The sequence below is a fragment of the Melanerpes formicivorus genome, unplaced genomic scaffold (assembly GCF_026170545.1).
Source record: "Melanerpes formicivorus ecotype bairdi unplaced genomic scaffold, bMelFor1.0.p_v2 SCAF_73, whole genome shotgun sequence".
NCBI classification, from domain to species: domain Eukaryota; kingdom Metazoa; phylum Chordata; class Aves; order Piciformes; family Picidae; genus Melanerpes; species Melanerpes formicivorus.
The window spans coordinates 1,983,468-2,007,588 of NW_027142425.1; the positions used below are offsets into that span (position 1 = coordinate 1,983,468).

A 24,121-nucleotide genomic window follows, 5' to 3' on the forward strand; every position below is an offset into this window, starting at 1 on the left:
CAGACTGGTATGCAGGCTGCAGCACGCCCTGTCTCCTGGGCAGAAGGGGCAATAAAAATCCAGAGCAAAGGTGATACTCTGAAATTCGTGATGGGTGCTTGAGAAACGTCGGTGGGTTGAACCCTGCCATCTTTCTTTCTTGATCCTGTGCGTGACCCGGGCAGGACAAGGGGAAGAGACCCTTGTGTGCACCTCCAACACCCTGTCCCTGTGCCCAGGTCTCCTTGAGGCTAGTGCATTCTGCCTGACCCTGGGGGATGCAGAGCCCTGGTGCTGCAGGGTGAGCTGAGCTTTGTCCCCCCACATCTTGCTGAGGCAGGGGCAAGCTGGGCCCGGGAGCTGCTAAGAGAGGTGGCAAGTGTGGGCATGAAGGAAATGGCAGCGCTGCCTGCAGCGCCAGCAGGAACCCGAAACCGCGCGGGTGCGAGAGGCCGATGCCGCTCGCTGAGGCGCGGGGGATGCCCGGGAGCAGTGTGCCTGTGGGGCACGTCTCAGCGCTGGGGAGGGGAGGGGAGCGGAGTGCGCCGTGCGCCGTTTGCCGATGCTCTGAAACGTTCGGGTGTTGGAGCCCGGCAGGCGGAGGGGGCACGGCGCGGACCACAGCTCCCTCCCGCCGACCTCTGCGCCGGGAAGGGTCACGCAGTCCCCCACCGGCGGCGGCGGCGGCGGCGCCCCCTCGTGGGCCGGGCGGGGGCGGCGGCGGGGCAGAGGGCGCGTGCGCGCGGCGGGCGCGTGGCGCGTGCGCGCGGCGGGGGGAGAGGCAGCGGCGGGGTGCGGCCGAGCGCGGGCACCGCTGCAGGCTGCGCTGCGGGCTCCGCTGCCGCCGCCACGGGAGTAGCGGCCGCCGGCGGCGCGGGAGGTGAGTGCGGCGCCGGAGGGCGGCGGCCCGGGCTCCCCGCGGGCCGTGCTGCGGCCCGGGGCGCGTTCTGAGGGGCCGTAATGTAAGCCGAGGTGCGGGAGCCGGGGGCGCGGCCTGCGCGGGCCGCGGGCATCCCGCATATCTACGGGGGCTTCGCAGCCTTGCTGCCGGGCGAGGCTCGGGTCAGGCGCCGCTCCGGGGAGGAAGATCCTCCGCCTCCGGACACCCTCCCTGCGAGCGGGGCGGCGGCCCGGGCCCGGTGCCGGCCTTTGCCGGCCTGGCAGCTTCATCAGCCACGGCTTCCTTCCCGCGGGGGCTGTTGGTGCGCTGCTCTCGGCCTCTCGGCAGCTGTCCCGCGGAGGAAGCAGCCCGGCCCCGCCGCGGGGCAGGGCGCGCTCGGGAGGCGCGCGGTGGTCGGCGCCCCGCCGCAGGGTTTCCGGAGGCTGCGGGGGGTGGCCTGTGGGTCCCGCTGCTCAGCGGGCTTTGTGGGGCTGGATGTGCGCCTCGGGGGGAACGAGGATGCTGGAGGCGTAGGGCGAAGGGGAGCGTTTTGAAGCGGGCTTGTCTCTGTCCCCATTCCTCTCTCAGCGATGGGCGGGAAGCTGGAATGGCCCCGTGGACAGGTCCTGCTCTTCCGCAAGCTCGGCGGGTCGGGCTGGGCTGTTCTAAAGTCAGGCTGATGTTAATCCATATTAACCGTGGCTCGCCGTGACGAATTGAAGGCGACCTCTGCTCCCAGAGGATATAATAAAAGGTCGACGTGTGATGAGTTAGCCTTTTCTAAAGATCTCTCTTCGGTGCCCAGGGTGGCTCTTCCTTTGCAAGGATACCTACGTCAGATCTGGTTTTGATCGTTTGCTGTTTGTTCCGCTCTCTAAAACCTGCCAAATCGTTGGTTCTGGAAAAGTAGAGCAAAGTTATGAGCTAAAATGTGAGCGCTGAGGGGCTTCAGGAGTCGCAGGAGTTGTCTCGTTCAGCAGCTGCTGTGGAGCTCTTGCCTAAGACCGACAGTTCTCTTCCTGAGTCCTGTAAAACGTCAATGTTTGTAACATCCTGTCCTGCAGAATTCTGAGCTTAACCTCAAACCCTAAGAAGAAATGCTACCTCTAGTTGTTCTGAAGCTTCCTCCTTCAGATTTAATTTGCTCTCTCTGCTCTTCTTTTTGATAAGAGCATCAGGGTACTCAGTTTCTTTACTCCTTTACCCTTTATGAACACTTGTGATCCCCGTTGTATTTACTCTTCAGCTGTAAAAAAAGCCTTGAATGTTCTCAAAGTGTCCCCTGTGCTGCCAGCATGTGCAAAATGCACAGAAAATACAGAGCAGGAGGCCTCTGCTCGGCCAGGGTTCCAACATTCAGCTGCACACACATTTTTCTATAGGCAACTCAAGCTTACGAGACATTTTGGGCAGTTTAGCTTACTATTTCCATAAAGAAGATGCTGTAAATTGGTTTTAAAAGGAGTTGTACAGGTTCTCCTCTCCTGTCCTCTGCTCTGGTAAGGCCACATCTGGAATATTGTGTCTAGTTCTGGGCCCCTCAGTTCCAGAAGGACCTCATGGAACTGCTTGAAAGCATCCAGTGCATAGCCACAGAGCTGCTGCAGGCAGTGGAACATCTCCCTGTGAGGACAGCTGGGGGCGTTCCCTCGTTGGTGGTGATAAAGCTGTTCAGAGCTGGAGCCAGGCTCTGCTCAGGGATGTCCAAGGACAGCACAAGGGGTACTGGGGGCAAGCTGGAGCAGAGGAGGTGCCACAGGGATGGGAGGGAAAACTTTGTCCCTGTGAGGGTGCTGGAGGCCTGGAGCAGGCTGCCCAGAGAGGTTGTGGAGTCTCCTGCTCTGGTGACTTTCCAGCCCCACCTGGATGTGGTCCTGGGTGACCCTGCTCTGGCAGGGGCTTGGACTGGATGATCCCTGGAGGTCCCTTCCAACCCCTAAAGTTCTGTGGTTCTGTGGTCTTGGGGAACAATAAAACACACGGTCTGCCATTTGTAGGAGGGAGCTGAATGACCACTTTGATTTACTGATATGAGATGAAGCTATAATTTTTATGTTTTTTTTTCCAGTCCAAAGTGTTTCCACACAGTTTGGTATAAAATGCCTTTAAAGGGAGTGGGGTTTTTTTTGCTGTTTCTGGTCTTTCGTTTGGTTTGTTTCTTTTTAACTTTCCTGTGTGTAACTGTGGAGGGCTGAGAGACTTTGCCACTTGTAACTGCCGTGCTTGATGCAAGTGAGACTTACAAATGTTGCCATGAGGTAGCACAGAAACCGTGCTGCAGCACACGCTGGGTGCAGGCTTTAACTCCTGGTTAAATTGGAACAAAACTACTTAAAGACACTTTGGAACCTGAACTGATTGACCAAATGCGGTTTTTTTTTTAACCCTCCAGTGAAATTTGGGGGTGGAGGAAGAGAAATCCAAGAGAATGAGAAGCATGTTTTTCTTTCTTGAGGCAGAAGCTTAGCCTTTCCTGGTGTACACACATTGCCCTTCAAATGCAATAGTGTCTTTGCTTTGCTACAACTTTCCTTCGTGTTCAGAATGCCAGTGAATGCCAGCTGATAGAACGTGGTAGGAAGATAGGCCGAGTTGTGGGGCTTGGGTTTTTTGTTGGTTTTCATCTCAAATAGGAACCAGGGATGCTTACACTGGATTTCACAGGATGTCAGGGGGTGGAAGGGACCTCCAAAGATCATCGAGTCCAACCCCCCTGCCAGAGCAGGACCATACAATCCGGCTCAGGTCACACAGGAACACATCCAGACAGGCCTTGAAAGTCTCCAGAGAAGGAGACTCCACAGCCTCTCTGGGCAGCCTGCTCCAGTGCTCTGTGGCCCTCAGAGCAAAGAAGTTCCCCCTTGTGTTAAGGAGGAACCTCCCATGCTGCAGCTTTCATCCATTGCTCCTTGTCCTATCCCAGGGTGGAAGTGAGCAGAGCCTGTCCCCTCCCTCCTGACCCCCAGCCCTCAGCTATTGATAAACATTTATTAAATCCCCTCTTCAATCTTCTCTTTTCCAGTCTAAACAGCCCCAGGTCCCTCAGCCTCTCCTCATAAGGCACCCCCTAACCATCCTTGTATTTATCATTCATCCTACACTGTGCTTAATGCTTTTTCACAGCACTTCATGTCTGATGTACTGGGGGTTTGTTGATTGTTTGGCTGTTGTTGTTTGTTTTGTTTGGTAAGCCAGCAGTAATGAGTAAGGCCTTGCCAGAGTCTCTAAAAGGTAGGAAGGACACATGCTGTTCACTTTATGAACTGACTTCTGGGACCTCTGCAGGTTGCTTGTTATCACCCAGGAGGGATATGGTGGATCTGGGCACAGAACTTGCAGTCCCTGCCCCTAGTCCTACACCTTTACTGCACACACCCTCAAAGCATGCCAGGGTTGCTTGTGTTGAAATAAATTGTGAAGGGTCCTCATCTTGATGAATGCATACTTCTGCTTGTGGTTTCAGGAGGAAATTAAAGCTTAATGCTGTGGAGCTTTTGATTGTGGCAGGATAAATGTTGCATTTCACGTGCTGGGGATTCAGATATCCACTGAAGTCCTGGGGTTTTTGATTCCTCTCTGGTGATGCAGCTGCACCTTGCTGTACTTGGTTGTTTCACAGCTATGCTGCTGTTTCATGAGCTTGATTCTAATGCTCTTCGGAAATCTTTGTTTTCCAACAAGCATAATATTGGATTAATAGACTTGAAAGTCATTGATATTTGATTACTGATATCATTGCTCTTCCATGGCATGTGGAGCAGGAGTCCTTATAGTAAGATGCACTGAGGTTTGTGTGGTTGAGGTGCCCAAGTACGTCATGCAGACCACTTCATCTTCACTCTGCTTCCCTAGGAAGTGCTGGTGACATGGTACAGCTTATGTGTGTTTCACCTCTGCAAAAATCAATCAATCAATCAAATCTTTCAATTGATAAACTCATTTCAGCTTAATTTAACAGGGGTGGAAGTTGTAAAAGGTTATATGAAAGGTTTTGGGTGGTTTCTTTTATTTCTTGGAAGGAATCTTTTGTGCCATAAAGAAGGAGGTCACTCAGATGGAGGGAACCACCAGGGAGAATTGCACTTGTGTGAGACATGAGCAGTGTGTGCATGGGAGCTGAACTCCCAGGCAGAGCTCTGCAGAAAGCAAGCTTCCCCCATCCTGCTGTTCACGTGGGGCTCTGCGTGGTGCACTGCACAGTTCCTGCTCTGCTGCTGAAATCTGCCTTGCCTTGGTCGTTGGGTTTTTTTACATGTATTTTCTCTTCCTCCCCTCTGCTGCCACTCAAGCTGTTGCTGTGTTTTGCTTCTTTTGCAGGTAAATGGCAGGACAGAAAGCAGTGTGAAAACTTTGAAAGCCACTGAGAAGTCCAAGTAGGTCATCCACAGCTGAAGGGTGTTAGGGATGAGGTCTCTATTTAACTTTTTCACTCTTTCTTGGCCTGTATTCTACAAGTCTGGCATTTGTCCACTCATTTGGCACTTGCCTAAAACAATGTCAAGTAAACAGAGCTGCTCTGGAATAGTAACACAGTCGAGATGAAACTGCTGAGAGCCCTTCTCTGTGCCCTTAGCTCTGGTGGCTAAGCTGCCCTCATTGCTTTGCACGGGTGAGGGTAGCAGGGTGTACTCACAGCTGCTCCCCTGGTGCCTGGCTTCACGTGTCAGGTGGCCAGAGTGAGCTGCCTCTGCTCTGGTTTTTGTTACCCAAAGATGAGCAATCAAGTAATTTAGATTTCTTAACTTCTGCTTGCTTCTGATAAGGGTGGATCAAACGTCTGAGCCTGCCGAGCAGGGCGGGATTGATCAAAGGGAGTGGCTGAGCATAACGACACACCTCGGGGCAGCTGGCCCCGGCTGAACTCCCACTGCACTTTCTTGGGCCAAACTGGGGCCAAACTGGAAAGAGAAAGAGATGTCAAAATGAGCTTAATGAAGAGCAATATCAAAGCTGAAATCCACCTAATAAAGATGAGTCTGGTGTTACTGTAGCAATGGCAGAGACATGCCCTGCTAAGATGTAGTTTCTCTGCCAGAAATTTTTGAAGTGCAGGAGGTATAAAAAGCAGAAATGTAGAAAGCCCCAGAGTAGTAGTTCAGGTTCATGTGTCTCCTGCTTTCTGTCACTGTTTTCTGCCTTCTCTCAGCAGACAAGAAACTTTCCTTTGGCAATATTAAAGGCAAGATCTGGAAGTTTTTCCTTTCCCACAAACCATTTAAGTTACTCTAGGATTTCACTTAGCACAGCTTGCAGGGAAGAGAGATGGAATCCAACTCGTGACCTTCCTCAGCAAATATCCAGCTAGGCTATAGGAGAGCAACCTGCCCATGTCCATAAGACAGAAAATAATGTGATTAGGTCAGAGTGGGAGTAGCTCTCCAGATGATGTCTTGACACGTTGGTGGAAGTCTTGCACATTCCCCAGGACTTTGCAGCATCTCCTGAGAAGGAAACTGAGCCACTTGGGAACGCTGACGTTCTCATCCAAAGGCACTGCTGCACAAGATAGAAATAGCTCTCACCTATGTGGTTTTGCACAGCATCTCTTTGTGGGGCAGTTGGGTTTGAGCTTCTTTTTAAATTCTTTGCAGGTATTTTCACTCTGCTGGGACTTCTAGAACTCTTCATGTTCTCCTGCCTTTAATGAAGGTCTCTTCTCTGGCAGGACTAAGCCACCCGTCTTTCTCTACTTTGGACTTTCCATTCACTCCTTTCATTTGCAGAGTAACCTTTAAACTTGGCTTTGAAGCTGGCGCCCAGCTTTCTGTTGCTGCTTTCTAAGCCTGTGAAATGTTGGGGTGTGTGCATTTTCCCCTCAGTCAGTTCTTGTTATCTCTTGTGTGTGGAGTTTTTTTCTCTCTTAAGATTTTCCCCAAAAATTCTTTTGAAGCTTACCAAAATCCCCCTCCCCCCCACCCCCTAATTTTCCTGCTCTTGGTAATGTTTGTTGTAGCCTAGCAGTGGGAGGGGGAAGAAAGAGCCCTGGAGTCTTGGGTGTACCCTCAGGTGGGGATGGGGTCTCTCTGGGTCTGTTTTGGGATCTTTCTTTGTCACTGTGCTTTTGGCTTTCTGTAAATGTTCACTGCTTTCTATTTAAACTATCCATCACTTCTGCAATCCGTTTGTCTGAGTGTTGATTGTTGCCAGGGGTGGGGAAGGGGGCTGCCTCAACCCAGCACAGTGATTTTGTTTTCAGAGTATGTTGGGGTGGGGTTTTTTTTGCCTTTTTATTTGGAGTTCCCCCCTCCCCCCCCCCCCCAGCATATGTTTGTGTTCAAATAACATGCAGTGTGAAGTTCAAGGATGCTGGGGAAACAGAAGAGAATTTTCCATGCAAATGCAACCCCCAGCTCCTTGCTATCTTATAGGAGTTTTATTGCTATGCAAATTGTTTACAAGACTTGATAAATTCTGCCCAGAGTGATCTGTGGGTTTAGCAGGAAAGGCCTGACGGGGGTAATCGTGTTTGCTTGGATGTGGCTTCAGTTAAAAAGCCTTTGTCTTCCATATGTAAATCTTTAACCCAGCTACATCTGCTGGTAACACATGGGTCTGTGGAGTGTGGGAGCTTCTTGCTCCTCTTTTCTAATTAATTAATCCAAATGTTGTGTTTCAGCACTCAGTCTTGTGTATGCTGCTGCATTTGTTTGGCTTTCGCCTGTGTTGCATACGCCACACGCGGTTCCTTTCACCTCAGACAGCCTCCCCTGAGGGAGCCCTGCAGAGAGGCATACATGAAAGCCTGCAAGCTCTTTCATTATGTTTGTGTAGTTCATAGCCTCATGCTTTGGCATGTTTGTATGGAGTTGTTGCCTGCTTGGAAAGTTGCTCTTCTGCAACCCAAACCTCAGTCAGGTAATTGCAGATGTTAGTGCTGTGAGAGTGCTGCGGGCAGCGGCGCCTGCTGTTTGCAGGTCAGGATGGAATTCAGGGGTACCTGTGGAAAGCTCCAGACAGGAGTGCAAGTTCTAATCTGTGTTTTGAAGAGAGCTGTTGCTGAGTCTTTGCAGTTTGTTTAATTCAGAAGTTAGGAACTGGGTGTGTGACAGGATTTGTGCATCTCATCCTTCATGAGAATTGTGTTGTTACAGTTGAGGTTTTGGTGCCTGTATTCAGCTGAATCCTGTCCTCTCTGTGATAGCACTCCTTGTTGACTAAGCAATGATCTGTGTCATAGCTCATTTGGAAGAAAACCTTTTGCTCTGGCACTGTTAGTTACCACTGAAGTTTCTGGCACAGCATCTTCTGATAATGCAGTAGTTTGAAGCAAATGCAAGAATAAGCTTTAAAGCTCGCTCTCTGTACTGCAGTCAGTGACAGACAGCAGCAACAGCAGTGTCTGGTGTTTGTCCCTGTGTCGCTGCCTTGGGCCTGGCTGTGCCAACAGAGTTGGTGGTGGTACAGTTTGGCAAGCTGGATGAAACAGCTCCTCACTCTTTCTCAGTGTGTGGTCACTGCTGAGGAAGCAGCATGCTGCCTGGGAAGGTGGGAAAGGGAAATAGGATGTGGAAACCTCAGGAGGCAGCTTTGCTGCTGGAGAGCATGGCAGTGTCTCAGAGCAGGTGGTGATCTGCCCCAGAGGGAGAGCAGCAGGAGGGATGGGGATGGTGAGTTAGGGTTGTTGCATCTTCAGCTAGAAAGTGTGGTGTTGAAATTCATCTGCTCTCCCGTCACTGTTCACTTGCAGCACTTAGGTCCTTTGTGTTCAGAAATACTGTATTGTGTTTGATGTTCAACCCCTACTGATCATAAAATGCTAAAAAGGTTTAATTTGCAATGTTTTAAGTAATTTAGTATGACAAGAGGTTTCAACTTGGGGTTTCCAAAATTGAAGAAACCTTTCTAAGTCTCTTATCCTGATATTTTGACAGAAGGTTTTTTTCCTTTTACTTCTCTAGCCCTGTTGAATTAAAATCTTGGTGCAGCTGTTCTGGGATATCTGCAGTCCTGCTGCAGCTCTTGCTGCTCAGTGCTGCTCTTCACTTTACCTTTACAATGTGCAGCTGCAGCCACATCTCTCTTCCTATTTGGCTGCAGCCTTGAAATAGGACAACTGATTTGTTTTTCCCTTTTTTTGGGTGTATGATGAAAATCACATGGATGTTTGTTTTCCTTCCAAAGCTCAAAAAGTCTTCTCCAGATTTCCTTTCAGGTGATTCACCTGGCTTTAGAAATGTTATTTCTGCAATTAAAAAAAACCCAATAGAATAGAATTAACCAGGTTGGAAGAGACCTTTGAGATCATCAAGTCCAACCTATCACCCAACACCATCTGATCAACTAAACCATGGCACCAAGTGCCTCAGCCAGACTCTTCCTAAGCACCTCCACTGATGGTGACTCCACCACCTCCCTGGGCAGCACATCCCAATGGCCAGTCTCTCTTGCTGGGAAGAACTTCTTCCTAACATCCAGCCTAAACCTCCCCTGGCACAGCTTGAGACTGTGTCCTCTTGTTCTATTAGTGGTTGCCTGGGAGAAGATAAAGTACTTCTGCATCTTCTTCCTGCTTGCTTTCCTCCAAATTCTTCCCCTTCAATATCCTGCTGGGCTTTTCTAGAGCATTATTTTTGCACTGCTTCCCACCAGTGATTGGTTTTCAGTGGTATGTGTTCATGCATTGATGCTTCCTCAGGCACTGTTTCTTGTAGTGGCTGCAGGTGGTATAGCTTGAGATGTGCCAAAGTCAGTTTTCACTGGGTGCAGAAGAATTAGGTGCTCCCAGTGGGAAAACAGCAGTATGTGGGTAGGGGTAAAGATTATCTCAAATGGAACAAAGCTGAGACTTAAAGGGTAATGAGTTGTTGAACAGGGCCTTTTGACAGGGGCTTGTAGTCACAGGATGAGAGGGAATGGGTTGAAACTCGAGGGCAGCAGATTAGATTAGGGAGGAATTCCTTCCAGTGAGGGTGGTGAGACACTGGCACAGGTTACCCAGGGAGGCTGTGGATGCTCCTCCCTGGAGGTGTTCAAGACCAGACTGGATGAGGCCTTGAGCAACCTGGGCTGGTGGGAGGTGTCCTTGCCCATGTCAGGGGTTTGGAACTGGATGATCTTTAAGGTCCCTTCCAACCCAAAGCCTTCTGTGCATCTGAATCTTGCAGGGGAAGTTGGAGGGCCTCATGACTTTACTGAAGTACTTCACTGTTGCTCATTCTCATGTGCTCTTGTTGCCGTTTTGATGATGTTGGTACTGTGACTTTCTGGAACATGCAATCCAGTTCCTCCCACTATTTGTTTCTTCTGTTTGAAGCAGTGTATTTGCTGCTGGTTGCAAGTTGAGGATTCCTGATAGTACCTCAAAGGCATTTGGGCGAGAAGGTGGATGGATGCAAGTTTCTTCTTGTTCAGGCTGGCAGTGGCAGCTCCAGCGTAAAACACAGGTACAACACATAACTGCTTGTAGTTGCTCCATGCTGTTTTCAAAGTACCCACTGTGCATGTGATGGAAGTTTAGAATTCTCTGAGTTTTCATATCCATTTGATTGTCAAACCCACTCTTCACACCTCAGGAAAAGTATAGGGAAGCTTCTAGGTGTCAAATGTAACAATTCCCCAGTCTGCCCTGGAAGGATGCTTGATACACTTACAGTGTAACCTTGCTTTATTGTAGCTCAAGCCTGTTAAGGTCTGCTTGTTCTGTCACTGATTAGTGAGAATAATCTGTTCTTGGCTTCTTGGGGAAAATTCTTTCTGTATTCTAATCTGGGCACTGTGGCTCGTTGTATTGCAAAGGGCAGCTTTTCTTGGGTGTGCTGCTCTCTGTGTGTCCTGTAAACAGTGCAGTTTCTTGACTCATCCTGAGCGGAGTGAATTACAGTAAACAGCAGCAGTGCAGCTCAGCAATGGGGATTTTGGTTTATTATTATCATCATTTTTGGACTTTTTATTGTGGTAAACTTCTTAGGCAGTAGGCTTTGTAGAGAAGAAATGTGAATCTTGGAGGATGTGTGTGACCCTATAACTGGCAGCATCTTGTTACTGGCTCTGAGGTTCTACTTGTAGGTACCTCTAAGGACTTAACCCTTTGCCTCTGGGAAGTTGTATGGTAGTGAGGCAAGACTCTGGGAATTTGGCTGATTTCCACTGACACGGTTGGAAAGTAGCCAGTTGTTGCTGAGCTCTCAACTCCTCCTATCTGCATTTCACTATTGTCTTTCTAGCCTCTGAGCTCTTCACAATGGCTTCTGAGACTCTTGAGCTTGTCTGGCTGTGATAAGATTTGCTAGCAGGGGTGACACTTGCTGAAGCCTGTGTTTCAGGTGGCTGTAGCTGTCCTTGTCCTAACGCTGTTGGTTTGCTTCCCGCAGGACTGTTTCTGGGTGAACAATGCAGACTATCAAGTGCGTAGTTGTTGGAGATGGTGCCGTGGGGAAAACTTGCCTTCTCATCAGCTATACCACCAATGCCTTCCCAGAAGAGTACATCCCTACTGTGTTTGACAACTACAGCGCCCAAATGACTGTTGATGGCCGGACAGTTAGCCTGAATCTGTGGGATACTGCGGGGCAGGAGGAGTACGACCGCCTGCGCACGCTCTCCTACCCTCAGACCAACGTCTTCGTCATTTGCTTCTCCATTGGTAGTCCCTCTTCCTATGCAAACGTCAGGCACAAGTGGCATCCTGAAGTTTCTCACCACTGTCCAAATGTTCCCATTCTTTTAGTGGGCACCAAGAGGGACTTGAGAAATGACCTGGAAACAGTTAAAAAGTTGAAAGAGCAAAGCTTGGCTCCCACTACCCCCCAGCAGGGGACTTCTCTGGCTAAACAAATTGGAGCGGTCAAATATTTGGAGTGCTCGGCGCTGAATCAGGAGGGCGTTCGAGAGGTGTTCGCCGAAGCTGTGCGTGCAGTCCTGTATCCTGTGACAAAGAAGAACACAAGAAAATGTGTCTTATTCTAGTTGCCTTGGGTGATGGATGTTCACAGTTGAACATTGACTAGTGTCTTGGAGGGCTCTTGAATGAGTTGAATTGAAAATTTGCATCTTGCACTAACAGCTCTAAGCAGAAATGGTTTATGCAATGAGTATTCTTGCAGTCTTACTGCTTCAGGGAAACAGAACTTTCTGGGGTTGGGGTTGTTTTTTTTTCACCTTCCTTTTTCTCTTTTTCCCCAAATGAGAGGTCAAATATCTACTTTATTTCTTAAGTTCCAGTCTCCAGCTTCTCCAGGGATCGTCCTTATTTAGTGGAGCAAAATAAAAGGGACTTCTTTGAAGCCAGACTTCTTTACCAGATAGCCATCAGTTACTAGATTTGCTGGAAAGCACAAATTCTGCTAACTTTGCTTTAAGCTGAGCTGCTGCTTTTCCCATGCCTTACTTACTGTTTGTTTTACAAACGCAAGTCTGGTGGTTGTCCTTTTCTTTTAATTTGCCAATTTAAAGCTTGAAAACAACTTGTTTACATGCAAAAATGCCTGAACTATTACTGAGATTCACCTTGGAGTGAAGTGTGATCAGTTATATGAAGAGTTAGCCTAAGGCATGTTTGATGCAATGAGCGAGACCCAGGGAACACCTGCAATCATTTTATTAATAGAAGCAGGACCTGATTCCTCCTAATATAAGGAACTTGGCATAATGATGAATCACTCCAGTGAGCGATTTTCATACTTTTGAATTGGAGAGGTGGAAGAGTAGTTTAGATGCAAGTCTTCCATCATCTGAGTTTTTGTTTCACTCTCCAGGCAGACTTTGCACCCTGTGACTAAAGTAAGCGGTTACCTCCTCACACTGACTGAGGTAGTTGGGACAACACTTTGCATACTGAGATTTTTTTGTTCAGCTTGTTCCCCTCTGATGAATCCCAGAGACTTGGTAGCAGCCTGTTTTCTCGTGAGGAGTTAACTGTTTCACTGCTCAGTGTTCGTGGGGCCACCGAGGTTTTTATGGCAAATCCCTGTTGTTGTTTTTCTGGGAGGACACTGGCAGAAAATGTGGAGGCTCTGTTTAGAGGAACCATTGTTTCTTCCTGGCAACTCAATGATGGTTTCAGTTACATTTGCAACAGTTAGACAGTCACTGGATAGGTTTACCTGGGCAGTTTTCTCCTCTCTACTAGGTGATCAGTTATTATAAACTCCTTTAACTGAAGTCCTATTTATGTACCTTCTAACTTTTGTTAGCAGCTCTGTGGCAGCTGGCTTTTGTTTTCAGGATGTGCACTGTTCATTATGTGTGATTCTGGGACCAGCTGAGGAGTGGGTGCATGACACTTCCCTTAGACTTAACCTTACAGCTTGGTTTTATAAAAGCAGCATGCTTCAAAGATACTTTGTGTGAAACCAATGGTGCTGGACTGAGCTTTGTTGTCTGAAGTTGACAGTGCTGTCTTTGTCCGGATGCAGCCTCAATTGGTAATTCAGAACTTGCTTTCTTGTGATTCCCACACATGCAAAACTGCCACTGGGCATAAAAAAAGGCCTCATTTTAGCCAGATAAGAGAAAATGTATAACCAAGGCCATTAGGGATTTTGTGTTAATTTGACCTTGCAAAAATACCAGATGCATACCAGAGGTTGGTATTTGTGCCCTGACTCTCCTCTCCAAAGAGGACGGTGCCTTCCTTCGCTGATGCGGACACGAACTGCAGCTCTTGCGTACCTGAGGCGGTGCGCTTGTACCGGCAGCGGCTTCGGCAAACTGCAGCCTATGGATGCTGACCTGCGGTTGATCCAGACACTGGTGTATGTGGCTAGTGAAGCAGCATGCCTGCTGTGCACAGTGCTTGCAGGAGCCTTCGAGACTGCCTCTTTTTCTTCACCAAGTGCCGATGCCTGCAGCGTCTTTGCGTCTTTTGCACTCAGAAGAAATGCTGTTCCAGAAGTGGCCCCTGCCACGCTGCTCTGCAGGCTTGTTTCATTGAGGTAACCTCTCCTCGCCACGTTCTGCCTCCGGTGCGGCCTTGACTTGCAGGAAGCAATTCATTCTGTGCCTTGTAACTCCAGATTATTTTAGGTAAATCTCTGTAACTGAGCAGATAGAATTTATCCTGTTTAAAAATGTATTTATTTAAGCCAGTGTGCACAGGGTTTGCTTAGTGCTGGTCAGGCCTGAATCACCTTCTCTAGTTACCCTGGTGCAAGCCCATAACCTTTGCTTCGTTCAGAGAGGTATTTTTAAGAAGTTTGTGACATGTTTAATCTGCTTTTAAACAGACTTTTTAAATTTCAACAACAGGCACCTCTTTTTTTTTTTGTTTTGTATGGGTTTTTTATTGTTGTTGGTTGGGGGTTTTTTGCTACATGTTTGCAATTCTCTACGGGAGCTACTACTGTTTTGAAAGGTTCTTACTCTTTCCTTTTTTACATGCTGATACCTTTTAGTACTGCATCTTTTGTGATTATTCCTAACTGGATAACAATGATTTCTTTTGGAGATGAAATCCTGTGATCAAGTGTAATTGCACACACCACCCCCCCCCCCCCCTTCCCCTCCTGTTCTCTAGGCTTACAGATCAGTGATAACTGGAAGAGAGCATGGTGAGATAAAATTCAACTACTTAATCAATTTATTTGACTTGATTACATTATCAATTGCAGTATGCTAGAACACTGTATCCTCATCTAGAGTACTAGATGGATTGCACAAGAGTACTGAGGAGAGTAACAGTAATGAAAATGAGCAGAAAGTGACCTTTGAATACCATCAAAACCTTCTTACTGACTTTGGAGTACCTCATTTATAGTCATGTAGATTACTTTTATTTCTGTCACTTCTGTGCCAGGAGCAAAAGTCCTGCCAGCTGGTTTCCTCCAGCTTCTTCATGAGAATGAGCTTTGGGAGCACAGAGCCAACAAGCTTTTCCATTCAGTGATTGTTTTGAGTTTGATCTCCCTTTCCCTCTCTAATTTGTGGTGCATTCTATCGTAAGTAGTCCAGGTCTACAGTCCGTTCCGTGCTTCCCACTTGGTTTTTTTCCCCATGGGCAGGTAACAAACGTGGGCTTCATGCAGTCCCCTGGCTGGATTTTGTCAGTTTCCAGGAGATCAGACAATGGGGTTAAGCTGTGTGGTTTTCCTGAACTGTTCAAGATTCCTCAGCTTTTTTTACTGAGTAGCAGTGTCTCAATTCACAGAACAGACTCTCTCTGAGGAGGGTCTCTATGAAAAGACTGATTTGGGGGTTTTGAATGACTTCTTAAAGACTTGGTGTTTGTTTGTTTAAGTGTCCGGAAGCCATTCACAGAGAGCTGAGCAGCTCAAGGATTCTGTGCCTTGAGGATGTTAGGAGGCATGCTTCGCTGTGTAAATGCTTTCTCCAATTTAGAGCTGTAGCTATCTCTCTGAAATTTAAACTCGGAAGAGCCTCATCATGCTTTGTCTCTGAGTGCTAAACCTTGCTCTGTAGAAACCTCGGTGCTGCTTGGGCTGACCATGAGGAGTGGATGGACTTCACGGGGGGGAGGGGGGTCTCTGCTGCCTTGGTGGGCTGTGAGATGCCCCTGTCAGCAGTGGGAGCCCAAGACTCTGAAGTGTGGTACTGATACATACACTGGCAACTTGATTTTATACTATTAAAGAATTTGTATTACAACTAACAACTTTAAAGGATTTTTTTTTTTTTTTTTTTAAATTATGCGGAATTGAGTTGTAATAAACCTTTGCTCACCTCTCTGGTTCTCTCCTTACCTCACCCTCTCTAAAACCTGCTCCAGGCGTGGCCCTCAGTCTGTTGCTGGCTTCCCAGTGAAGCCCCAGCTGCTCTTCGGTTCCCTGCACACGCTTATAGCCTGGAGGGGCTTATTTTGGGCACGAGTCTTCTAGCTGGGGAGTGTGGTTTTGAACGTGGTGTAGCATAGGACCCTCTTTTCTAGCCCAAAGCTGACTGCATTGTTTAGCGGCACTTTCCCCACCCTTGCCTAGGCTGTCTGAGCTTCCGCGGACAGCCCAGCAGAAGCCGTGTTCCCTGGTCCCCGTTGGTCCTCTACAGGAAGGCTTCAACGCCGAAAGCGCGGCGTCGCTTGCGGGCGGGGGCGGTTGGCGGGCGGGGGGCGGTGCCTGGGGCGGTGCCTGTTGGGGGGCGGTGCCTGGCGCTTCCCCGGGGCGGGCCTGCGTGGGGCGCTGTTGCCTGCTGCTCCTTTGCCCCGCGCCTTCGGTTCCGGGGCGGCGCCGCCGCCATGTCGGACTCGGAGAGCGAGGAGGAGGCCGATGGCGGCAGCGCCGAGCCCTTCTCGCTGGCGGGGTTCCTCTTCGGTAACATCAATGAGGCGGGGCAGCTGGAGGGGGACAGCGTCCTCGACAAGGTAGGGCGGTGTCGTCCCGGGGAGAGGCCTTTTCGGCGCAGCGGCGCGGGCTGAGGAACGGGAGAATGGAGCCGAGGGTCCGGCGGAGGGGCTCGGTGCGGGCCGGGGAGGAGGTGTCGATGGGCCAGGCTCCACGGCGGGACCCAGCAGGCGGTTGCGGGGCCCGGCCCGGCTGGAACGTGGCTCTGGTCTCCCCAGGAATCCAAGAAGCACCTGGCCGGTTTGGGTGTGCTGGGGCTGGGCAACCTGATCACCGAGATCACAGCCAGCGAGGAGGACAGCCCGGAGGCAGACGGAGCCCACCTGGACGAGGAAGGTCAGGCGCGGGGCTGCCTGCGCTGAAATGCCAGAGGGGGCTGCGGGGTCTGCGCTCTTAGCGGGGAGGAAGAAATGTACCCAGGTCAAGGAATGTCGTGAGGCTATCTGACCGGAGGCTCTCTGGCAAAGGCCTTGCGGTGTCCTTGCCAGAGTGAATCTCCTGTTATCTCCGGGTCACTTTTGCATTCCTTCTCTTTAGTTTTTTGTGTATTTTAAAAGCCTGTTTATTCTCTCTTTTCTGCTGTGATAAAGGAAGACTACCTAGTGTGCAGTATTGTTATGTCTCTTTATTTCTGAGCTTGTTTGAACAGTTTCACTAAGTAAGTTTCACTGCTGCTAAAGTTGGCTCTTTAGGGGGAAATTCAGAGTTCTTGGAGCTTTTGGTTGGAATGAGGGGGAAGAATACTCCGATGGGAGATGTTAATCAGATGGGTTTTGTTCATTTAAGGAAAGGAAGCATAGGAGAGGATTCATGTGTACCTAGTGAAGTTTGAAGACAGTAACATGTGTTGTGATAACGTCTCGTGTGACTGTATTTCTTCTTTCCCTAGGCTGGGTTAAGAGCACTGAAGATGCTGTTGATTATTCAGATATTAATGAAGTGGCAGAAGATGAGAGCCGTAGATACAAGCAGGCAATGGGCAGCCTGCAGCCCATTCGAAGACCAGGTAGTGTTACAGCTCTAACTGGAAGAGAGATTTTTGGGGCAGTTGGCCTTGACAGTCTCTTACCTGGGTGACACAGTGCTTTTTCATTCCTTGCCTCAAGAACTCAGTGTTAGCCTATGTGAAACTGTTCACTGGATGAGGCCACTGCATGGTATCTTCCTTTTTCTTAGGGAACTCTACAACAGAGAGGGAGAAAGCAGGGTCTTCCTTCTGCTCTGTGATCCTCTGCAGAGAATACTCAATAATACCTCATATTTCTTTAACCTGTGTTCTTAGGAAGAGGATTATGTCAAAGGCCAGGTGCTTCTCAGAGATACTCAGTGATATGGTCCTAATTCTTTAGAGGGTTGCTTCAGTCTTAATCTCTCTCTCCTGTTTTACCCTTGTTCTTCTGAAATGGCTTTCTGCAGAAGGCACTTCAGTTGTTTTGTGGGTTCTAGGGATCTCTCTTTTCAAAACCAGAGAGCTGTTCTGCCTCAGCATCTCTTAGTGTAAATGCCAGAAGTGTGCATATTACTTAAAGCTGCCTTACCCTTCACCTTTCTGTTGGTGGTTTGTGGTAAGTGGGATGTGAAGGCTTTTAAACCACTTTTCCTCTGACTTTTTTTAGCAGCTTTGATGGCTCTGCAAATGAACAAGGAGGGGTGATAGCGTATTTAGATCTGTTCCAGGTGCTTCAGCCATCTTTCTCTCAGTTTGCCTTTTTCCCCTCCTTCCTACTCTTTCTTAAATTTCAGTCTTGCAAATGAGTTTGCAGGGAGCTGAACTTGTAAGAGTTCTGCACATAGCTACAAAATGACAACGATCTCCTTACTAAAGCTGGGACAGGTATGAGAGAGCATAAATGGGAAGGGTGCCTGGTTCCTCTTTACCCCCTGCTTCATGTGCAGTCTTGTCTCCCGCCTGGTTAGATGAAGATGAGGATGATTATGACGCCGACTGTGAAGATATTGATTCCAAGCTGATGCCACCACCACCACCACCTCCAGTACCTGGAAAGAAAGAAGATGAAAAAGATGCAGCTGCTACTGGTGAGTGAGGACTTCCTTCTGCCTCTCTGGCCATATGAGTGTCTGCAGGAGGCAAGCACTGCTGTGCAGCAGTTCCTTGTGTCGAGCATCGTCAAAATGTGGTCAGCAGACTGCATTTAAAGGTGGGTCTTTGCCCTGTGCAATGTTATAGGCTTGTCTGAAACACAGGGTGAAATGTTCTATTTCCAGTGATTGTTAAAGTACTGACAATGAAACTGCTTTTTTATCTCATCCTCTCAGTTGTGGCTGGGAAATTCATCTGGAACCCTTAGGATAAAATGAAAGGTTAAACCCAAATGGTACTCACTGCACCTGCAGAGGCTTAATTGTTGCATACCTTGGTATAAGCAGTAGATGTGGCATTGTGGGGTTGTGCTAGGAGACAGGGAGGAAACCTGTTTGTTTATAAGGTGCTTGTTCTGTTGTAGTATCTGAAGATGGAGACGGTATCATTTTGCCCTCCATCATTGCTCCTTCCTCTGCTGCCTCCGACAAGGTGGATTTCAGCAGCAGCTCTGATTCTGAGTCAGAGATGGGACCTCAAGAAGCCAGGCAGGCAGAATCCAAGGAAGGCAAACTCACACTTCCTCTTGCAGGAATCATGCAGCGAGATGCTACCAAACAGCTGCCATGTGTTACAGAGCTCTTCCCGGAGTTTCGACCAGGCAAGGTATTGTAAAAGCTGTGTGGAAATGACAGAAACTCTATCCTGTAAGCCCTCTAAGTATGACTCTTGTAGTGTTAAAGGTATGTAATAAATTAAATCACATAGATCTTGCTCACCTCAGTACTCTTAATTTCTGTGTGCTGCTGTTTCCAGACTGCTTGACATGTCATGTTTTTCTGCCATTTGCAAGAGCCTCCTTACAAAGCAGCAGCCTACAAACCAAGGTGTGAAGTAAAGGTGCTGTAAGACTCTGGCACAGGCTCCTTGATTCTTTTCCTGAGGTAGCAGAGAATACTTTGCCAGGTGATTAAAATCCATGGTGCTAATCCATCTGTATTTTGGCTTTCCTGGCAAATACTTCCTCTAGCTCTCATGGTGCCCTGAATTTGATGTGCTCTTCCTGAAACAGTTTGTGATCTGTATCCTACACTTAAGACTCCCTCAAATGTGCTCTGAGGGTGGGTCAGAAATGGTTGGCTCAGTAAGGAGCTGGGTGAAAGAGTCATTGTTTGTGCACAAAGTGTGTTCATGAAACCCTCCTGAGTAGCAAATGTAGTCAGGATATTTCAGTAATTGTTTTGGAAGCTCTAAAGCTTCAAGAGCAGAGGAGGTGTGGGAAGGGAAGGAGAATAAAGATGAGCTTATAGTTACCAAACAGGTGGTTGTAAGCCTGGATAGCTTGGGTTTAGTGTGTGTCCATCACAGGCTTTGTGTAAGGAGTGGAGTAATTTGCATAATTAAATGTCATGTTATAATGATTTAGCTAACACCTGTCTGTCAGGAGTCTAGATGAGGCTCTAGCATGGAAGTTTGCCTTCTGGATGCTCTTCTAGCTTTTCCAAATCTGATGGTTCCTGTGTTCCTGTCTTGTATATCAGTTGGTGTATTCATTTCTTTGGTGCTGAAGATGTAATGTCAGAGTCTGGTTCAGTGTTGAATGTGCCCAGTGGGTGCAGAAGTCAGTGCAAGCTGTTAATGTGAGAGCACTTTTCAGACTGAATTCATGAGCACTAGAGCTGACAGAGCCTGAAGTTGTGTCGATTTGGCTAGGAGGAGTAGCTGATGTCTGAGAACATGCAGCACTTGAGCTAGTCTGGCTCTGTGTTGCGCTGTTACTCTCAGTGCAGCCTCTTACAGTAGCATGTGGAGAAGCAGGCTTTGTGGTTTGTTAAACCATTAGCAGCTTGACTATGAGACCTTGGCCCTTGGTGGCCAAAGAGTGCAGAGGTAATCTGAGGGAGCTGTGAAGAAGGATGAGGTGGATGTGGGCAGGGCAGTGGAATAAACACTTTGGGCATCAGTGTAACGGGTTAACGGTACTAGGCTGTCTTTAATAAAACATCTCTGGATCTAACTCCTGTTCCCTAAACCTGTCAGTGAATTTGGGAATGATGTTTTCCATCTTTATAAAGTGCTCTGAAGAAAAAATTATCAGGGCTTAAAACCCAGCAGTCGTAACTGTAGGAGAAATAGAAGAGAGAGGTCTCCCTGAGCGCAGGCTGTGGAGGCGCGGCGTGCGTGCGGGGCAGCTGCGTGTGGCAGCAGTACCAACGAGCGTGCTGCTTCTGCCCCAAGGCAGGCTTGTCTTTCATCTGGTTGCTGAAGACATTTCTGCCTTAGATATTTTACAGCTTTGTCTCTTCTGCTGATAATTTTACCAACCCTTCCTCAGTCTCTGTGGGGTTTTTGAAGGTTGTGGATTGTTCCGAATGGACACGATTTCCGTGTGGTGTTTTACCCCGTGCTCAATGTGTACAAGCAATCTCTCTTCCCTCTTTGGAGTTTCTTTGTGTCCAAAATTAAGAATAAATCCTTTTGAGAACGGAGGATTCATCAAACAGATGGCTCAGAAGCTTTTATTTAAAGTATAACCAAGAGATGGTTGATTGCATCAAGGATTGGGACTGTAGTACAAGCCCAGCTCCTGGGTTTCAGAGTTCTGTCTGTCAGTACTGCTTTTCATGTCTGCTTTTCAAACCCTCAGCAAGTTTGCAGATGATACCAAGCTGAGTTGCAGCTCACATAACAGAGGGATGGGTTGCAATCCGAAGGGACCTGGACAGGCTGGAGAACTGGGCTGAGCAGAATCTCATCCAGGATGCTAGGGTTTGGAAGGGACCTCAGGAGATCTTCAAGTCCACCCCCCCTGCAAGAGCAGGACCATAGGCCACACCCTTTCTGAGGAGCCTGTTCCAGTGCTCTGTGACCTTTACAATAAAGTAGTTCTTCCTCATGTGGAGCTGGACCTTCCTGTGCTTTAGTTTATATTCATGGCCCCCTGTCCTTTCAGAGGGCACAAGTGAGCCGACGCTGTCCCTGCCTTCCTGACACCCGTCCTCAGATATTTATAGACATTGATTAGATCCCCTCTCAGTCTTCTCTTCTGCAATTAAACAGCCCAGGGCTCTCAACTTTTCCTCATAAAGCATGAAGGTTAATAAGGTAAAGTACAAGGCCCTGCACCTGGGTCAGGGCACCCCTTGACATCAGTCCAGGCTTGGGGTGATGAGATTGAGGACAGCTCTGCAGAGAAGGACTTGGGGGTGCTGGACAGGAGCCAGCAATGGGCACTGGCAGCACAGAAGGCCAAGGGCAGCCTGGGCTGCATCCAAAGCAGCATGGCCAGAGATGGAGAGAGGGGATCTTGCCCCTCTGCTCTGGAGAGATCTCACCTGCAGTGCTGTGTTCAGCTCTGGGGCCCCCAATAGAAGAGGGACATGGACCTGCAGGAGTGGGTCCAGAGGAGGGCCACAAGGATGATCAGAGGGCTGGAGAACCTCTACTATGGGGAGAGGCTGGGAGAGTTCAGCCTGCAGAAGAGAAGGCTCCAGGCAGACCTCAGAGCTTCATTTCAATATCTGCGGTGGACCTGCAGGCAGCTGGGGAGGGACTGTTCAGAAGGGGCTGTGGGGATAGGACAAGGGACAATGGTTTGAAAGTGGAGCAGGGCAGAGGTAGGTTGGCCATCAGGAGGAAGCTCTGCACAGGGAGGGTGGTGAGACACTGGCACAGGCTGCCCAGGGAGGTGCTTGAGGCTCCATCCCTGGAGCCATTCAAGGTCATCCTGGCTGTGTCCCTGTGCAGCCTGCTCTATGATCTAGCTGGAGCTGTCCCTGCTGCCTGCTGGGAAGTTGGACAAGATGACCTTTGGAGGGTCCTTTCCAACCTGATGCCTTCTGTGATTCTGTGCAAGGCAAAGAGGAATCCCACAGTGCTTTTCTCGTGTGACCCTCTTGTTCTCTCCTGGTGCAGGTGCTGCGCTTCCTGCGTCTCTTTGGCCCTGGGAAGAACGTCCCATCCGTGTGGCGCAGCGCCCGGAGGAAGCGCAAGAAGAAACATCGGGAGCTGGCACAAGAAGTGCAGATACAGGAGGGTGAAGTTGTAGCTGAGAGTGGAATGGAAGGAAAATCTCCTTGGGAATATGAGTTTGCTGCTCCACCCCCTCCTGAGCAGTGTCTGTCAGATGATGAGGTGGGATATCTGAGAGGGTCGCAGCTAGCACTGGGGTAGGAGTGGATTGGACAGCAGCTTTTACAGTAAAGAGCTTTTCCTCCAAGGTGAAATGGGAGGCTGGCTTGTGTTCCAGCTGTCCTCCAGGTACTAGGCAATGACTTGAGGGCATTGCTTCTTACTGAGAAGGCTGCATCCGTGGTACAGGACCCCTAGGAGAGCTTACCCTCTTTGTATCAAGAAGAATTCTGTGTGTTGTTGGAAGTCTAATTGCAGAAGGTTCTTAAGGCACCCAGTAAGTACAGAGAAGCACTTCTCTGAAATACTTTCTCCTCCAAATATAAGCTGGGAAGCTGGGAAAGAAGAAGGCTCTTACTGCCATTTAGCTCCAGCCTGGGTGTAAACATTCCCTCCTTTGCTGTGCTTCAGATCACCATGATGGCACCTGTGGAATCCAAGTTTTCCCAGTCAGCTGGTGACCCTGACAAAGTGACAGACACAAAGCCCAAGGTGGCAGAGTGGCGCTACGGCCCCGCACAGCTCTGGTACGACATGCTGGGCATCCCTGAGGATGGCAGTGGGTTTGATTATGGATTCAAGATAAAAGAGAAGGAGCAGGAGGTTCAAGGACACAGAGATGAGGGGGTAAGAAGGGAACTGTGGGAGGTGTGGAGATGTATGTGGCACTAGATTGTTGCACAGTGAGAGCTCAGTGGTGGGCTGGTGTGTGATTGTGCATGGTGCAAAATGTGTCTTTGGATTTTCCTTCTTCAGTTTGAAAGTATGAAGTGAGGGCAGGTCTTTAGACAAGTGTTCTCTCCTCCAGGATGCAGGGTTGACAGATGAGAAGGATGATCTCCTGGCTGATGAGCATTTCCTTATGGTGACACAGCTGCAATGGGAGGATGACGTTATCTGGAACGGAGAGGATGTCAAGCACAAAGGGACTAAGACACAGCGGGCAAGTTTGGCAGGCTGGCTGCCATCCAGCATGACCAGAAATGCCACTGCATACAATGCCCAGCAAGGTAATCAGTGGTCTGATACTAATTGTGCTTGCTGTAGTTGAGCTAGCTCATGGCATGCTCTTGTCTCCAGAGCATAGTTCTTCTGCTGGGGAATGTTTTTTGGCAAAATCACAGCTCTGCTCAGCATTCTTTGGCTTTCTTCTTAACATCATACCAGATCCTGGATCCATCTGCATTAGTATCAAGCAGTGCTACACTTAAGATGTCCTCCCTTTATAGGCCAGTGGAATTTTCCTTGCATGTTTTTGTGTAATTGGCAGAACCATTTGAAAGCCTTCTGAAGTTTCTCCTTAGCTAATAATGGTGGTGTGGTTTTTATACAGAGGAAGGGACAATTCTGAGAAGCCTCAGACTTCTCTTCAACACAGGTGCATTTTAAATGTCAATTGCCTGTGTAGAAGGAATGTTTATCATCTGCTGGCTGCATCTTAGCCTTCTTCTACAAGGCAAGATGGATGGGGGTGTTGGAACTCTACTGGGTTCTAGTGTCAGCCCTTTACTGGTGCAGCTGTGAGTACAAGACAAGGAGTTCATCAATTCATAGAATGGTTTGAGTTGGAAGGGATCTTAAAGATCATCCACTTACAACCCCCTGTCATGGGCCCAGACACCTCCCACCAGCCTAGGTTGCTCAAGGCCTCATCCAGCCTGGCCTTCAACACCTCCAGTAAGGGGACATCCACAGTCTCCCTGGACAAGCTGTTCCAGTGTCTCACCACCCTCACTGGAAATAATTTCTCCCTAATATCCAGTATAAATCTGCCCTCCTCAAGCTTCAATCCATTCCCTCTCATCCTATCACTACAAGCCCTTGTGGAAAGTCCCTTCCAGGCTTTCTTATAGCCCCCTC

The 24,121-nt window shown here is 48.8% G+C and overlaps 2 protein-coding genes across 5 annotated transcripts in view; both read left to right on the forward strand.

The window, feature by feature from the left end:
* The first annotated feature begins 34 nt into the window (after positions 1-34).
* LOC137453913 (rho-related GTP-binding protein RhoG-like) lies at positions 35-15,479 on the forward strand. Of its 4 annotated transcripts, none has more exons than XM_068163627.1 (2): positions 35-70; positions 11,170-15,479. In XM_068163627.1, the coding sequence occupies exon 2, from the start codon at positions 11,189-11,191 to the stop codon at positions 11,762-11,764; it is 576 nt and encodes a 191-aa protein (XP_068019728.1). In that variant the 5' UTR covers positions 35-70; positions 11,170-11,188; the 3' UTR covers positions 11,765-15,479. The 4 variants fall into 4 exon arrangements, with proteins under 4 accessions (XP_068019728.1, XP_068019725.1, XP_068019727.1 ...); XM_068163624.1 differs by lacking the exon at positions 35-70 and adding an exon at positions 760-859; XM_068163626.1 differs by lacking the exon at positions 35-70 and adding an exon at positions 5,166-5,232.
* Positions 15,480-15,938: 459 nt separating this feature from the next.
* Positions 15,939-24,121, forward strand: part of TAF1 (TATA-box binding protein associated factor 1) — a 43,504-nt gene continuing 35,321 nt past the window's right edge. Inside the window, exons 1-8 of the mRNA XM_068163628.1 lie at positions 15,939-16,109; positions 16,308-16,425; positions 16,979-17,095; positions 18,007-18,126; positions 18,555-18,796; positions 22,046-22,264; positions 22,673-22,888; positions 23,070-23,271. Coding sequence (XP_068019729.1) covers positions 15,984-16,109; positions 16,308-16,425; positions 16,979-17,095; positions 18,007-18,126; positions 18,555-18,796; positions 22,046-22,264; positions 22,673-22,888; positions 23,070-23,271 — 1,360 coding nt within the window. The 5' untranslated portion in view covers positions 15,939-15,983. The remainder of the gene's footprint in view (positions 16,110-16,307; positions 16,426-16,978; positions 17,096-18,006; positions 18,127-18,554; positions 18,797-22,045; positions 22,265-22,672; positions 22,889-23,069; positions 23,272-24,121) is intronic.

Excerpts from the sequence above, each read along its gene's own strand:
- LOC137453913 (XM_068163627.1), top strand. The coding sequence starts at position 11,189 with ATGCAGACTATCAAGTGCGTAGTTGTTGGAGATGGTGCCGTGGGGAAA.